Source organism: Theropithecus gelada, chromosome X, assembly GCF_003255815.1.
Source record: "Theropithecus gelada isolate Dixy chromosome X, Tgel_1.0, whole genome shotgun sequence".
Taxonomy (NCBI): Eukaryota; Metazoa; Chordata; class Mammalia; order Primates; family Cercopithecidae; genus Theropithecus; species Theropithecus gelada.
In genome coordinates, this window is record NC_037689.1 from 113423796 (window position 1) to 113440894 (window position 17099).

The 17099-nt window shown below is 41.0% G+C and overlaps 1 protein-coding gene and 1 pseudogene across 4 annotated transcripts in view; both read left to right on the forward strand.

Moving 5' to 3' along the window:
- The window catches only part of PLS3 (plastin 3), an 87311-nt gene extending 82876 nt beyond the window's left edge, over nt 1-4435 (forward strand). For all 4 annotated transcript variants that reach the window (XM_025373241.1, XM_025373240.1, XM_025373242.1 and 1 more), the window contains 4 exons: nt 188-321; nt 1023-1146; nt 1365-1489; nt 3189-4435. In XM_025373241.1, coding sequence (XP_025229026.1) covers nt 188-321; nt 1023-1146; nt 1365-1489; nt 3189-3321 — 516 coding nt within the window. In that variant the 3' untranslated portion in view covers nt 3322-4435. The remainder of the gene's footprint in view (nt 1-187; nt 322-1022; nt 1147-1364; nt 1490-3188) is intronic.
- Nucleotides 4436-14126: 9691 nt separating this feature from the next.
- On the forward strand, nt 14127-14440 carry LOC112616570 (annotated as a pseudogene).
- Nucleotides 14441-17099: the final 2659 nt, after the last annotated feature.

Genomic DNA, 17099 nt, shown 5'->3' on the forward strand with positions numbered 1-17099 from the left:
GTTAGAGTAGTTTTATTCTCGATTCATTCCTTTGTTTCTAAAACTCTTGACGCTGAGCTTCTTGAGTACAAAAACTGTGTCTTATTTGTTTTTGTGTGCTGATACCTAGCATTATACAAGACACACACACACGTATGCAGATTAAACAAATGGAAGTATTTAACCATTTACTCTTGTGCCTTTGCAGCTAGAAAACTGCAACTATGCTGTTGAATTAGGGAAGCATCCTGCTAAATTCTCCCTGGTTGGCATTGGAGGGCAAGACCTGAATGATGGGAACCAAACCCTGACTTTAGCTTTAGTCTGGCAGCTGATGAGAAGGTATAGTACACAATTTTAGCTGTTTAGTCTTTACTATCACAGAGGTCTGTGATTTAGTCCTTACTGTGTTTAATAAGTGAACATGTCAATGACTACACTTTTGAAATATGTTGTATTTATACTCCAAAATGAGTTTAATTAATGAATATATGTTGGATGTTAAGTGGGAGATGCTTCCTTGCAAGTTACGCAGCAGAACTATGGCTAGTCCCTTTTTTAAAACATAGGAAGCCTGACACATAGATTTCGACCTCATTTTGTGTCAGTGAATTAAAAAATTGTCAGAACAAAATTATGAACATCCTCGTGCTCATTTGAAAATAAAGATCTCTCTCTGTAGTGCTGATAAGGATCACCATAATGCTGAAAAGCATTCATTATGACTGGGCACCAGCCAAAGCACAGCTTATTTTATGCCATTACCACTATTGGAATAGTACAAAATGTGCCTGCAGTAGGCCGTTGGACCTGCTCATTAAAGCACTGTCAATCTGCTCCTCTCTCACCACTACAAAGGGTAGAACAGTAGCAAGCCACTACAGCTTAAAATATTTTTTTCACATAGTGTGAATCTCTTTCCATGAAATCTTTAGTCCTTGAAATCTAAGGAATATTAAAAGTGGAAGATAAAGCATCTTTCTGATGTTTGCATTTTTCTTCATAAAGTAGATTGTGACGTTTTCTTATGCTGCTTCTCTTAGATACACCCTCAATGTCCTGGAAGATCTTGGAGATGGTCAGAAAGCCAATGATGACATCATTGTGAACTGGGTAAACAGAACGTTGAGTGAAGCTGGAAAATCAACTTCCATTCAGAGTTTTAAGGTCAGAATCCATATTTGACTATTAAATATTATGTTTGCGAGATAACATCTATCATTTGGGAAGGCAACCTTTGGCTTCTTTGTGAGTGAGAATTATTGTGGACTAATGGCACGATTCTTTATGAATTCACTGGGCTTTGTTTTGGACACTTGATATAAGTAAGCACATGTTAATTTGTATGTATCAAAATTCTCAGATTTGTTCTCCTTTCACACTAGGACAAGACGATCAGCTCCAGTTTGGCAGTTGTGGATTTAATTGATGCCATCCAGCCAGGCTGTATAAACTATGACCTTGTGAAGAGTGGCAATCTAACAGAAGATGACAAGCACAATAATGCCAAGTAAGGGAGACTGCTAATAGCATGAAAAGAACACAGCTTTGCAGCTGGACAGATCTGAATTCTAATTCAGGTTCTGCCATGTAAGAGTGGTGTCACCTTGGGAGAAACCTCTTGGAGCCTCAGATTCCTCATCAGTAAACTGGGGGCAATAATACTTACCTTAGAGATTTTATAAAGATTAAATTTTTAAAAATTATAAGAGCCTAGCCTTGTACTTGGCCTACTAGGTGCTTAGTCAGTTGTTGCTTCAGTGGATTACAGAAATAATGTAGCATGTATTTTAATGCAAATCAGGTAAAACTTTACAACAAGGAAAATATGAGCTTAAGGTGTTCACCTGTCTCATTCTTTTTTAAAAAACACATTATCCAACTTATGTCTCTTTTACTATACATAGATCATTCTTACTACATTTGTTGAATTTATCTTCGTCAGTTCCCATATTAACAGAATGCTTGCTAGCCCTCCACAGAAGACTATAGTTTATTGCATTTCAACAATATTCAGAAGGTCTTTTCCACCAGCCTATTTCCTTCTTCACCAAAGACGTAGAGTGTGATCTGGCTTCAGGGGTGACCCATGAAAACTTTGCTAGTTAGACATTGAAAATCCATCCACAGTCCTGCATTATGGAACAGCTAAGAAACATTCTTGCAATACTTTGGAGTTAGGCACATTATTTTTTCCTTGAAAAATGTTTCTAGCAGATATGATAAAGGTCTAATACCCACAATATATCAAGAACTCTTGAAATCTCTTTTTCTAGAAACTCGATGATTTAATTATCTTTAAAGATTCTGGTTCCAACACACCTAGAAATGCTTCATGGATTAGTTGAGATGTGTTCCTGAAAATTCCCCTACCTGGACATCTCAGTTCTTCTGTCCCTTCCTTTGTCTACCTTTTCTAGTTTTTGGTCCAGCCACTCTGTCCATGTGCCATGTAGACTGTCTCCCCTCTCATGAATATTTGGAAGTATTCATTGCATCTGCCTAACAACTTGGGTTTTGCATCTAGCATGATTTTCCACCTCATATCTCTAAGATCACATGAGTGTGCAATGAGAATATTAACATGGATTGTATAGACAGCCTAGGTAATTTTATATATATATATATAAAGTTGGTGCTTCAAGCTTAATTCTCACCTCACATTGGAGAAAAAGAGTGAATAAATATTATTGGCCCCAAATAATAGAGCTTAAAAACCTACTATAACTTCAAAGTGAAATCAAAACCAAAATCAGCCGGGCGCGGTGGCTCAAGCCTGTAATCCCAGCACTTTGGGAGGCCGAGACGGGCGGATCACGAGGTCAGGAGATTGAGACCATCCTGGCTAATACGGTGAAACCCCGTCTCTACTAAAAATACAAAAAACTAGCCGGGCGAGGTGGTGGACGCCTGTAGTCCCAGCTACTCGGGAGGCTGAGGCAGGAGAATGGCGTAAACCCGTTGCAGTGAGCTGAGATCCGGCCACTGCACTCCAGCCTGGCCGACAGAGTGAGACTCCGTCTCAAAAAAAAAAAAAAAAAAAAAAAATCAAAATCAAAAGAAAACAAAAAACAAAACTGTTCTAATTGGAACTATCAATATGGAATTTTTACATCCCAGCATGATAATCATATATGAGGAAATAGATGTCTTACGTGGTGTCCTTAACTGACAAGAATTTCATCCTAATTTTTTTCCCCCTAAAATAGGTATGCAGTGTCAATGGCTAGAAGAATTGGAGCCAGAGTATATGCTCTCCCTGAAGACCTTGTGGAAGTAAAGCCCAAGATGGTCATGACTGTGTTTGCATGTTTGATGGGCAGGGGAATGAAGAGAGTGTAAAATAACCAATCTGAATAAATCAGCCTTGCTCCCAGGTGCATGATTCGCAGGTCAGCTATTTCCAGGTGAAGTGCTTATGACTTAAGGAACTCTTGGCCATTCAAAGGACTTTTCATTTTGATTAACAGGACTAGCTCATCATGAGAGCCCTCGGGGGAAAGGGTTTAATAAAAACAACTCCTCTTTCCCATAGTCAGAGTTGGATTTGTCAGGCACGCCTGAAATGTGCTCATAGCCAAAACATTTTACTCTCTCTTCCTAGAATGCTGCCCTTGACATTTCCCATTGCTGTATGTTATTTCTCGCTCTGTTATCTTTTGCCCTCTTAGAATGTCCCTCTCTGGGGACTCGCTTAGATGATGGGATATGAATATTATTAGACAGTAATTTTGCTTTCCATCCAGTATGCTAGTTCTTATTCGAGAACTATGGTCAGAGGGTATTTGGATATGAGTATCCTTTGCTTATCTTTGTAGTACTGAAAATCTGCCGAAGTAACTGGCTGTGCAGAATGTAATAGAAGCTTTTCTTATTCTTTTATTCTTAAGATCAGTATCTTTTTACAGTATTCTTTCTACAGGATCCTTTTTTGTACATTTAAGAATATTTTGATTACATTAAACAAGACTGCTGATTTTGCTACTTTTTTTAAGGGGTCTTCAAGTAAGTAAAACATACATCGTAGCTAGAAGAAAAATGTACCTTAAATTTGCATCTTCCCTCTCATACCCAAGCTGTAAACAATTGAAATATTTTGTCTTAAATCACTTGGTTCAATACATGCTTATTTGTTTTAAAGCCTGTATCATCAAACTCTCTCTCTCTAAATTTAAAATGCTGTTGAATATGATACTTTTGAGGAGAGAATGTGCTCAGAACTTAGACGGGATTTAGTAGGCCAAGTATGCTAAGTGTACAATATATTTTTTAATTTTACACCTAAAACAAAGAACTGTGGTCACTAAAAATAAACGTATATATGTAGGAATTAATGTACTCTTGCTTTGTCAAGCTGTTTGCTATAGTTTCCAAGGTATTATGTTACTCTAACTCTGAAAAGTGATGTAATCTGGTAGCAATGTAGTAATTCAAATAAAGGCATTTACATAATAATCAGTTTCTTCATGCTTTTGTCTCTTAGGAAGTATGACAATGTTTGTCAGGAATTTTTCTTTTCGTTTTTCTGATGTATTCTATAAAATGGTGTTTGTTAAATTTGAGTTTTGGGAGCAGAATTAGAGGTACTGAATTAAGGACACTACAAATGAAGTAAAAGGGTTTTCTCCAATTTACCAAAATTTCTTTATCCAGTTCCTGCTTTTTTTTTCTTTTCCACCTCCCTCAATCTTTTCAATGTTCTGTGATATACATATCCTGAAACAGTGGGGATCTGAACAGTCACAGAGGAGAAATGGTTCATGGTAGATCTTCGCAACCTCATCCATATATGACATTTTTGGCTGGATAATTCTTCGTTGGGGTCGGGGGAAGGGGCTACCCTGTGCATTGTAGGAGGTTTAGCAGTATTACTGGCCTCTACCCACTAGATGTCAGCACATCCCCAGTCGTGTTGATCAAAATTGTCTCCAGAGATAACCAAATGTCTCCTGGGTGGCAAAATCATCCCTTGTTGACAATCAGTGCCCTTTTAAGCCTTTGTGTGAATGAGTAATATAAGGTGTAGTCTACTGAGGATTTGGTTACGTAGTGATACTATATAATATTTTGCATTTAAAATCTGAGAGATGGAAAGACCTTTTTAAATATCACCTGAATTCCAAAGACATAAAAAAGGGATACATTTGACAACTCTACTTTTGCAAATATATATGTATAATTAAAAAGATCAAAATATAGATAACTTGAAAAGTGAGTTCAGTCTCAGATTATAGATTCTTTTAATATAAAAGTAGAATTTATGAGTGAAAAAAAGACAAATCTGCAAACATACTAGGGTAACTGATGAAGTAAGGACAATTATATCTTAAGACTTGTCTTATGCCTTGAACCTGCCATACTCATTCACGTTCGTCTTCGTCAAAGTACAAAGGTTCTTCTCTATAAGCCCTAACGCCTTGAAGTGCCTCTTTAACAAGATAGGAAAGATATATTCCATGTGGCCCTTTCTTCAAAAAAGAAGCTGATTTTTTGTGTGGTTCACTGTACGGGGCCCACAGCCTGTAGGAGTGTATGATGGGGTAGTTAAGTGTTCATATAAAGCAGTGGGCCTGACACACGATTTTTTTTCCTCCAAAAACTAATTGCAACAAGTAAGAATGTGGACCAAAATTAGCAATACATTAAGAATTCTGCCGGGCGTGGTGGCTCATAACTGTAATCCCAGCAATTTGGAAGGCTGAGGCAGGTGGATTGCCTGAGCTCAGGAGCCCAAGATCAGCCTGGGCAACATGGTGAATCCCCATCTCTACCAACATGGTGAATCCCCCATCTCTTCCCCACATACCTGTAACCTCAGCACTTTCGGAGGCTGAAGTGGGAGGATTGCTTGAGGTCAGGAGTTAGAGACCAGCCTGGGCAACACAGGGAGACTCCATCTCTAAAGTTAGCTAAGCATGGGGCTGGGTGCGGTGACTCAAGCCTGTAATCCCAACACTTTGGGAGACCAAGGTGGGTGGATCACCTGAGGTCAGGAGTTTGAGACCAGCCTGGGCAACATGGTGAAACCCCATCTCTACTAAAAATACAAAAATTAGCCAGTCATGGTGGTGGACACCTATAATCCCAGCTACCCAAGAGGCTTAGGCAGGAGAATCACTTGAACCCAGGGGACAGAAGTTGAAGTGAGCCGAGATCATGCCACTGCACTCCAGCCTGGGTGAAAGAGCTAAACTCCATTTCGGGGGGGAAAAAAAATTAGCTGAGCATGGTGGTGCATGCCTGTGGTTCCAGCTACTTGGGAAACTGAGGCAGGAGGATCACTTAGCTCAGTTGATCAAGGCTGCAGTGAGCTGTGATCGAACCACTGCACCCTAAGCTTGGCTGCAAGACTCTGTCTCTTAAAGAAAATAAAGATGATATTCCCCTCTATCCTAATATGCTGAGAGATTGATTTTTTAATTTTTGTCATGAGTGGGTGGGTACATTTTATCAAATGCTTTTTCTGCATCAATTTATATCATCTTAAGGTTTTCTTCTTTACCCTATTGATACAGCGAATTACATTGATTAGTTTCCAAAAGTTGAACAAACCTTGCATGCCTGAATAAATCCCACTTGGTCACAGTGTATAACTCTTACACATTGTTGAATTTTATTTGCTAATATTTTATTGAGGATTTTTGTATCTAAGCTCAGAATGACGTTAATTTTTATTTAAATGTTTGGTGCAAGTCTCCAGTAAAACTGTCCAAGTCTGGAGATATTTCTTTAATGGTTATGGGGCTATTCAGATTATCTATTTAATCTTGATTGCGTTTTGGGTGGCTTTTGAATTTTGAGGAATTTGTTCACTTCTTCCATGTTGCTGAATTTGTGAACATAAAGTTTTTGTAGTATTTCCTTAATTATCTTTTTAATAGCTGCAGCATATGTAATGATATCTTCAGTTTAATTCCTCATAGTGGTGATTTATGTCTTCTCTCTTTTTAATCTTTGTCAGTCTTGCTAGAAGTTTATCAATTTCATTACTTTTTTTTAAGAACTAGCGTTTTGTTTCTTTGTTGTTTTTCGTTTTCTATTTTATTGATGTATGGTTTTATCTTTATAATTTCCATCTTTCTGCTTTGAATGTGTTTTGCTCTCTTTTTTGTAGCATCTGTCCAAGACAACCATAAAAAGCCACTAACCTCAATAAACTACTCATACAGAATTATCTATTTCTCCTTTCAGCCAGATCAGGTTTTTTTTTTGTTTTGTTTTGTTTTGTTGTTTTGTTTTTGAGACAGAGTCTCACTGTGTTGCCCAGGCTGGAGTGCAATGGCGTTGGCTCACGGCAACCGCCGTCTCTGGGTTCAAGCAATTCTCCTGCCTCAGCCTTCTCAGTAACTGCGATTACAGGTGCCCACCACCACTCCCAACTAATTTTTTTTTTCTATTTTCAGTAGATACAGCGTTTCACCATGTTGGCCAGGCTGGTCTCGAACTCCTGACCTCAGGTGATCCACCAGCCTTGGACTCCCAAAGTGCTGGGATTATAGGCATGAGCCACCGTACCTGGCCACACCCTGCTCAGTTTTTATGTATTTTGAGACTGTGTTGTTTGGTGCTTACACATTTAGGGTCACCATTTCTTTTTGGCTAATTGATCTTTTTCTGATTACATAATGTCACTCCTAGTTCCTAGTAATTTTCTTTGCTCTGTATTCCACTTTATGTGATATTAATATAGCCTAGCCATTCCTGCTTTCTAATGTTTACATAACTGTCACTTTCTATTCTTTTATTTTCGACCTGCATTCATTATTCTTGAAGTGAGTTTCATGTAGATTGCATATAGTTGGGTCATGTGTTTTTATCTGTGTTTTAATTTTTTGTTTGTTTGCTTTTTGTTTGTTTGTTTTGAGACGGAGTTTCACTCTTGCCGCCCAGGCTGGAGAGCAGTGGCGTGAGCTCAGCTCACTGCAACCTCCACCTCCCAGGTTCAAGCGATTCTCCCGCCTCAGTCTCCTGAGTAACTGAGATTATAGGCATGCACCACCATGCCCGGCTAATTTTGTGTTTTTACTAGAGATGAGGTTTTTACTATGTTGGCCAGGCTGGTCTCGAACTCCTGACCTCAGGTGATCCACCGACCTCAGCCTCCCAAAGTGCTGGGATTACAGGTGTGAGCCACTGCGCCCAGCCATTCCTTTTTTTTTTTTTTTTTTTTTGAGATGGAGTCTCGCTTTGTCACCCAGGCTGGAGTGAAGTGGTGTAATTTCGGCTGACCACAACCTCTGCCTCCCAGCTTCAAGCGATTCTCCTGCCTCAGCCTCCCAAGTAGCTGGGAATACAGGTGCCTGCCACCACGCCCAGGTAATTTTTGTATTTTTAGTAGAAATGGGGTTTCACCGTGTTGGCCAGGCTGGTCTCAAACTCCTGACCTCAGGAGATCCACTCGCCTCAGCCTCCCAAAGTGCTGAGATTACAGGTATGAGCCACCACGCCTGGCTGTGAGCCACTGCACCCAGCCTTAATTGTTAATAGTTAGACATTATTTACTTTGAAAGTAATTATTGATATGTTAAGGCATAAGTGTACCATTTTATTATTTAGTTTATGTTTGCTTGTTCCACTTTTTGTCCTTCTGTTCCCTGCCTCTTACCTTTTGGTGAGTCACTTGAACTTTTTTTAAAATTCCATTTTGATATGTCAGTAAGTGTTCTTGAATATAGTTCTCTTTTTATTTTTATTTTTTGGGACAGTCTTGCTCCGTCACTCAGGCTGGAGAGCAGTGGCACTATCATGGCACCACTGCAGCCTCAACCTTCTCCCAAGCTCAAGCGATCCTCCCCTCTCAGCCTCCTGAGTACCTAGGACTACAGGCACTACCACCACATCCAGCTAATTGGTTTTGTTGTTGTTGTTTGTTTGTTTTGGTACAAACCAGGTTTTGACATGTTGCCCATGCTGGTCTCTAACTCCTGGGCTCAAGCAATCCTCCTGCCTTAGCTTTGCAAAGTGCTGGGATTACAGGCGTGAGCTACCTCGTCCGGCCAAATATGTCTTATTTTTTAAGGACTTGCTCCAGGTGTTAGTGTATACATATGTACCATATCACAGTCTATTACTAAGCAACATTTTAGCACCTCAAGTGAAGTACCTCACTTTCATTTAGATCACTTGACTTTCTCTACCTGTTAAATAAATATAAATGTTTTAGGCAGTTTCTTTACATACATTGAGCACCGTGTTATATGATATAAATCTGGCTTCAACTCTCAAATAGCACCTTTAAAAAGCACGAAGGGAAGCTTAGTTTATTATATTGACCTCTATCATAACCATTCTATTTTTCTTTCTTTCTTCCTGGGGTCTCAGCATCCTTAGGTTATAGTTTCCTTTCTCTTTGGAAAACTCCCTTTTGCCTGTTAGCCATTGTTTAATAATAGGTCTTCTGGTAAAAAATTCTCTGAGGTTTACTTCATCTGAGAAAACCTTTATTTCCCTTTCCGGGACTCCTTTTACAAGGTACCATGAGTTGAGTCTTACTTGCTACTAGACCTTGGTGAGCTTATCAAGAGTCTAGACTAGAATCTTATCTCTCACACTAAGAAATGTCACATACTTGATAAAATTTAACCTTCTTAGTAAGTGACTTTGTGATCTGATTCCTGTCTATCCTGGTTTCTTACTACTCAATGCCATTCCCAAATTGTGTACCCACAAATATACAAGCACACATTGCACACATTGTTTACACACACACACACACACAATTTTGACTGTCTAACTAAGATGCCAGTAAATTTGAGCTACTTTTTTTAGCAAGAGATATACAAAACTCACATGCTCACACTAACTCTGCATTTACACTGTTGTTGCCTATACCTTGAACTGGAGTTGGAGGATGAAATGCAATCACGATATGGTGTGAGGAACCAAATGGCCAATAACTTAAATACGCACAAAGGTCTCTCATTTATTTTAAGCAGAATGTCTGCTAATTCTGTAAGAATATATGTGTGACTTGAATGGTTTGCATCTCATTAATATTTAATGGATTTGGCTGATCATTCTCCCTTGATCACACACTATTCTCCAGCTACTGCCACTTTTCTCTACTCTCCCTTCCATAAAAACTTCAAAAATTAGTCTTTATTTATTTATTTATTTATTTATTTATTTATTTATTTATTTTTGAGACAGAGTCTTGCTCTGTCACCCAGGCTGGAGTGCAATGTGGCATGATCTCGGCTCACTGCAACCTCCGCCTCCCCGGTTCAAGAGATCCTCCTGCCTCAGCCTCCCAGGGTGGCTGGAATTACAGGTGCATACCAGCACATTGGGCTAATTTTTGTATTTGTTTTAGTAGACACGGGGTTTCACCATGTTGGCCAGGCTGGTCTCGAACTCCTGACCTCTAGTGATTCGCCCACCTTGGCCTCCTAAAGTGCTGGGATTACAGGTGTGAGCCACCTCACCTGGCCTGAAATTAGTCTCTACTTTCTATTTCCATTTCCTCTACTCTCAATCTCTCTTGGATCCACTATAATTAGGTATTTTTCCCTATGTGAACAATCATATAGCATGTATCAGAAATTGTGGGTGCCCAGTGACCATTAAGTTCATATGAGAGAAGAAAGGTTGAATACTAATGAGCTAAGCATCCTTTTTTTGTTTGTTTGTTTTTGTTTTTGTTTTTGTTTGCTTGTTTTTGGAGACTGAGTCTCGCTCTGTCGCCCAGGCTGGAGAGCAGTGGCACGATCTCGGCTCACTGCAAGCTCCACCTCCCGGGTTCACGCCATTCTCCTGCCTCAGCCTCCCGAGTAGCTGGGACTACAGGCACCCACCACCACGCCCCCATTTTTTCTATTTTTTAGTAGAGACGGAGTTTCACCGTATTAGCCAGGATGGTCTCGATCTCCTGACCTCGTGATCCGCCCATCTCGGCCTCCCAAAGTGCTGGGATTACAGGCCTGAACCACCGCACCCGGCCTAGCATCCATTTTTTTAGGTTAAAAAATCATAACTGCAAAGGAGGGAAATAATAAAGCAGAAAATAATAAAATAGGAAACACATGATAAAGCAGATGAATAAACCAAAATTTGGCTCGTTGAAAACCTTAATGAAATGTATAAACTTTAGCAAAATTGATCACGAAAGAAGAGAAAAAGAATGAAAAACATTAAAAATAAAAAAGGTCGGGCGTGGTGGCTCACGCCTGTAATTCACTACTTTGGGGACGCCAAAGTGGGAGGATTGCTTGAGTCCAGGAGTTTGAGACCAGCATGGGCAATATACTTCATCTCTACAAAAGATGTGGAAAAATTAGCCTAGTGTGGTGGTATAGGCCTGTAGTTCAGCTATTCAGGAGGTGGAGGTGGGAGGATCATTTGAGAATAGAAGGCAGAGGTTACTATAAGCCAAGATCACTGTACTGCACCGCAGCCTGGGCAACAGAGGAAGACTTTGTCTCAAAAATAAAATTAACTGAAGTTAAAAAAATTTTTAAAGTAGATATGCAGATAACTGGTAATAAAAGATATGAAAAACTCATGATAGGCTGGGCACGGTGGCTCACACCTGTAATCTGAGCACTTTGGGAGGCGGAGGCAGACAGATGGCTTCAAGTCGGGAGTTCGAGACCAGCCTGATCAACATGGCAAAACCCAGTCTCTACAAAAAATACAAAAATTAGCCAGGTATGGTGGCACACATCTGTAATCCCAGCAACTTGGGAGGCTGAGGCAGGAGAATCGCTTGAACCCAGGAAGCGGAGGTTGCAGTGAGCCGAGATCATGCCACTGCATTCCAGCCTGGATAACAGAGCAACACTCTGTCTGAAAAAAAAAAACCATGATAAAATTGCAAATTTGAATGAAGTGGGCAAATAACTAGAAATGCAATATACTGTAAAAGACTCAATAAGTAATAAAAAATGTGAACAGTTTCATAACTCAAAATTTTCATCTGTATTAAAAATCTTCCAACAGGCCGGGCGCGGTGGCTCAAGCCTGTAATCCCAGCACTTTGGGAGGCCGAGGCGGGTGGATCACGAGGTCAGGAGATCGAGACCATCCTGGCTAACATGGTGAAACCCCGTCTCTACTAAAAATACAAAAAACTAGCCGGGCGTGGTGGCAGGCGCCTGTAGTCCCAGCTACTCGGAGGCTGAGGCAGGAGAATGGCGTGAACCTGGGAGGCGGAGCTTGCAGTGAGCCGAGATCGCGCCACTGCACTCCAGCCTGGGTGACACAGCGCGAGACTCCGTCTCAAAAAAAAAAAAAAAATCTTCCAACAAAGAAAAACATGGCGACCATGTGATTCTACTATTGAATTTTGCCATTCAAAAAATAATAATAATTCTCACGCTGGGCGTGGTGGTTCACACCTCTAATCCCAGCACTTTGGGAGGCCAAGGCAGGTGGATCACCTGAGGTCAGGAGTTCGAGACCAGCCTAACCAACATAGTGAAACTCCATCTCTACTAAAAATACAAAATTAGCTGGGCCTGGTGGCGCATGTCTGTAATCCCAGCTACTCAATAGGCTGAGGCAGGAGAGTCACTTGAACCTGGGAGGCAGAGGTTGCAGTGAACCAAGATTGCACCATTGCAGTCCAGCCTGGGCAACAAGAGCAAAATTCCGTCTCTTAATTAATTAATTAATCTCATCTTTAACGAAATCGTTCAAAGTTTCAAAGTCTGGAAAGACAGGTGAAAGTCCACGCCTCATTTCATCAGGCTAACATGTAACCTTGTTAACAAAACCAGAAAAGGAAAGTATTAGAAAAGAATTACAGGGTAATCAGACTTATACTTGTAAAAATTCTAAACAATATTGGCAAACCTACTGCAGAAACACTTTTTATTATAAAAAGTGATGTGAAGTACATCATGACCAGAGTGGTCAGAATAAGTATTGGCTAAAGTTCGAAATGCAGCAGTTAATGGTTTAGAGGAATCGCTCTGCTGTGGAATCCTAGACATCTTGCACATCTCCTCATAGACCTTATATGCAACGTGCAACCACATTCTGACCCAAAACTTGCCTAGAACATGGAAAGATAGAGTCTTCTAAAGAGCTGTCACAAGGATATTTCTGTTCTCTCTCCTTACCTTGTGAGAGACGCCCTATATTGTGGGAGGCTGCTATGAGCAGTTTTTCATTCAATTTTCTCGTTCCAATGAAGCATGGGATTTTCCACCTTAATCTCTTTTAAGGTACAGTGGAAGTCCATAAGACCACTTAGTTGCATTCTAGAGTTGGCTCTTCAGCAACATAGTGACCTACCACTCCTATTGTCTGTTGCTTGGCCCTCTGGTTCAATATTTTCCTGTGGAACTGGGGTTGCACAGAGCTAAGACCATGCTGATTGTTTTTGCAGTCTGTATAAGTAACACATTGTCTGAATCTTTTAAGGCTCATTGTCTCTTTATTAGCCAAATCTGTAGAAGTGTGATAAGCCTACCTAGCAGCTGTTATCAGCTGGTGCTTAGGAAATGCTTGATTTCTTGACACATGATGATGGGAAAGTCTGGGAGTGGTGGCTCAAGCCTGCAGTCCCAACAATTTGGGAGGTTGAAGTGGGAGGATCGATTGAGCCCCGGAGTTCGAGAACAGCCTGGGCAACATGGCGAGACTCCATCTCTACTAAAAAATACAAAAATTAGCTGGGCATGGTGGTGCCAGCCTAGAGTTCTACCTACTCTGGAGGCTGAGGCAGGAGGGTCACCTGAGCCCAAGAGGTGGAGGTTGCAGTGAGCTGAGATCATGCTACTGCACTCCAACCTGGGTGACAGAATGAGACCCTATCTCAAAAAAAAAAAAAAAAAAAGGCCAGGTGTGGTGGCTCACGCCTGTAATCCCTGCACTTTGGGAGGCTGAGGTGGGCGGATCACAAGGTCAGGAGTTTGAGACCAGCCTGGCCAACATGTTGAAACCCTGTTTTTACTAAAAATACAAAAATTAGCCGGGCGTGGTGGTGCATACCTGTAATCCCAGCTACTTGGGAGGCTGAGGCGGGAGAATTGCTTGAATCCGGGAGGCGGAAGTTGCAGTTAGCCGAGATTGTGCCACTCCAGCATGGACGACAGAGCAAGACTCCATCTCAAAAAAAAAAAAAAAAAAAGGAAAAAGAAAAAGGTTAATATCTAAAAGGCAAAATTATAAATTTACTTAAATATATGGGAGACATGGGAGCTATGGATAAACATCATCTGGATTTGATCATTTGCTACAAGCAGGCTGCTATGTGAAAAATGTGATGGCAAGTGTGTGATTTGTGACTCCTATAGGTGCATCCTTGTACCCTGATGTGCATAGGTGATGAATGTAACTATAGATTTTACCAGGGGCATTGCGTGATCTGTGGAGGCCCTGGGGTCTCTGATGCCTATTATAGTAAGGAGCTCACCATCCAGGAGAAGGATAGAGATGTCTGCCCAAAGACTGCCAATTTGGGGATCACTAAGACCTCTTCTATTAATGCAAAAAATGTGACTTCAAGAAGAGGTGATTGGTGGGTGGCAAGAGGTGATTGTTGGTTGGCCCCTTCCTCCTCCACATCAAGCTGCTACAGCCGGCAAAAAAGACGGCTACTACTAGCAGCAGAAAGGGAGTGGAGCCCAGAGTATCACCAGAAGTGCCTGCTAGTGTACCAACACCTTGCCACTCCTTCCTCACTCTTCACCCAGATGTGTGATAGGGATGGAAAAGAATTCCCCACAGAGCACTCTGGTACATTATTGTCAGAGAAAAATTGATAGATTCGTTCATGGTTTCTTTTGAACTTGAGAAGCAAAGCTCTGTTCTCCATACTGATATGTTCACCCTAAAACAATATCTTCTAAAAAGAGACAGTATTTCAGTCTTCTGCTTGAGGAGTTGACTGTGAAGCTATGCCCAGTGAAAAATGTGTTCTTGCAGCAGCTCTGGTGGAAGTTGTCCTTGAAAAACCTTTGGTGTGTGGTGGGAAGTTATCAGATCAACAAATGTGGACATTTAATCTTGTAACACTTACCAGGTGGTGCTGGTTTCATGTTATTTTCCTTCTGAGAAATTGGAAGTCCTTCTGTTGCTATTATATTAATAAAATTGGTGTTTACTTTCTGGTAAAAAAATAAATATGCAGGAGAATATCTTGCTAACATTGGAGGTAGAGAAAGATTTCTTAAACAATACACAAAATTCACAAGCTGTAAATACTAAAATTTACATTTTTGTCTGTATTTACATCTTCTCTTCTTCAAAAGACATTATGGAAATAGTGACAGGACAAGGCAAAAACTGAAAGGATATATTTTCAAATAAACTCCAAAGGATTAGTATTCAAAATATAAAACGAGCCGGGCGTGGTGGCTCACGCCTGTAATCCCAGCACTTTGGGAGGCCAAGGCAGGCAGATCACCTGAGGTCAGGAGTTTGAGACCAGCCTGGCGAACATGGTGAAACATCTGTCTCTACTAAAAATACAAAAAAAAAAAAAAAAAATGAGCCAGGCATGACAGCTCACGCCTGTAGTCCCAGCTACTCGGGAGGGGCACGAGAATTGCTTGAACCCGGCAGGCAGAAGTTGCAGTGAGCCAAGATCACACCATTGCACCCTAGCCTGGGCATCAGAGTGAGACTTGGTCTCAAACAAACAAAAAAAAAAGACCAACTGATAGAAAAAACGGGAAAAACCCAGCCTGGGCAACATGGCAAAACCCCATCTCATATGTATGTGTGTGTGTGTGTGTATTTATATATTTAGTTGGGCGTAGTGGCACGCACCTGTACCCCAGCTACTTGGGAGGCTGAGGTGAGAGAATTGCTTGAACCAGGGAGGTTGAGGCTGCAGTGAGCTGTGATTGCACCATTGCACTCCAGCCTGAACAATGGAGTGGGAATCCATCTCAAAAAATAAAAAGCAAAGAAAGAAAAGAAATGGGTAAAAAATTTGAATAAGGTCATTATAAAAGAAAGAGAAGGCCGGGCATGGTGGTTTATGCCTGCAATCCCAACACTATGGGAGGCTGAGGCGGGCGGATCACCTGAGGTCAGGAGTTTGAGACCAGCCTGGCCTACATGGTGAAACCCTGTCTCTACTAAACATACAAAAACATCAGCCAGCCGGGGTGGCACGTGCCTATAATCCCAGCTACTTGGGAGGCTGAGGCAGGAGAATAGCTTGAACCCAGAAGGTGGAGGTTGCAGTGAGCCGAGATCACACCACTGCACTTCAGCCTGGACAACAGAGTGACACTCCATCTCAAAAAAAAAAGAAGAAAGAAAAAATAAAAGAAACATAGATGGAAAAAAAAAAAAAAAAAAAAAACTTTCTATGAGAAGCCACTTATAATTTACTTCAATAGAAAGTTTTGACCAGGCGTGGTGGCTCACGCCTGTAATCCCAGCACTTTGGAAGGCCGAGGTGGGCAGATCACGAGGTCAGATCGAGACCATCCTGGCTAACATGGTGAAACCCTGTCTCTACCAAAAATACAAAAAACTTAGCTGGGCGTGGTGATGGTGTGAACCCGGGAGGCGGAGCTTGTGGTAAGCCTAGATAGCTCCACTGTACTCCAGCCTGGGCAACAGTGCAAGACTGTCTCAAAAAAAAAAAAAAGAAAGAAAAGAAAGTTTTATCTGCTTGTCTTTGTCCATTTTGTGCTCATGAGAAAATTGTTTAACTTAGGAATCAGAGAAATATAAATCAAAGCTCAGTAACATATTAGAAGAAAATGAAAACTCTGAGGCCCTGCACAGTGGCTCATGCCTGTAATCCCAGCACTTTGGGAGGCTGAGGCGGGCAGATCACTTGAGGTAGGGAGTTCGAGACCAGCCTGACCAACATGGAGAAACCCTGTCTCTATTAAAAATACAAAATTAGCCGGGTGTAGTGGCACATGCCTGTAATCCCAGCTACTCGGGAGGCTGAGTAAGGAGAATCACTTGAACCTGGGAGGCGGAGGTTGTGGTGAGCCAAGATCGCGCCAATGCACTCCAGCCTGGGCAACAAGAGCTAAATTCCGTCTAAAAAAAAAAGAAAGAAAGAAAAGAAAGTGAAAACGAAAATTCTGATAATATAAAGTATTGGCTAAGATGTGGCACAATAGGAAGACTTATATTCTCTGATGGCAGTGCAAATTTGTACAACTACTATGGAAATACATTGACATTATCTACTAAACTTG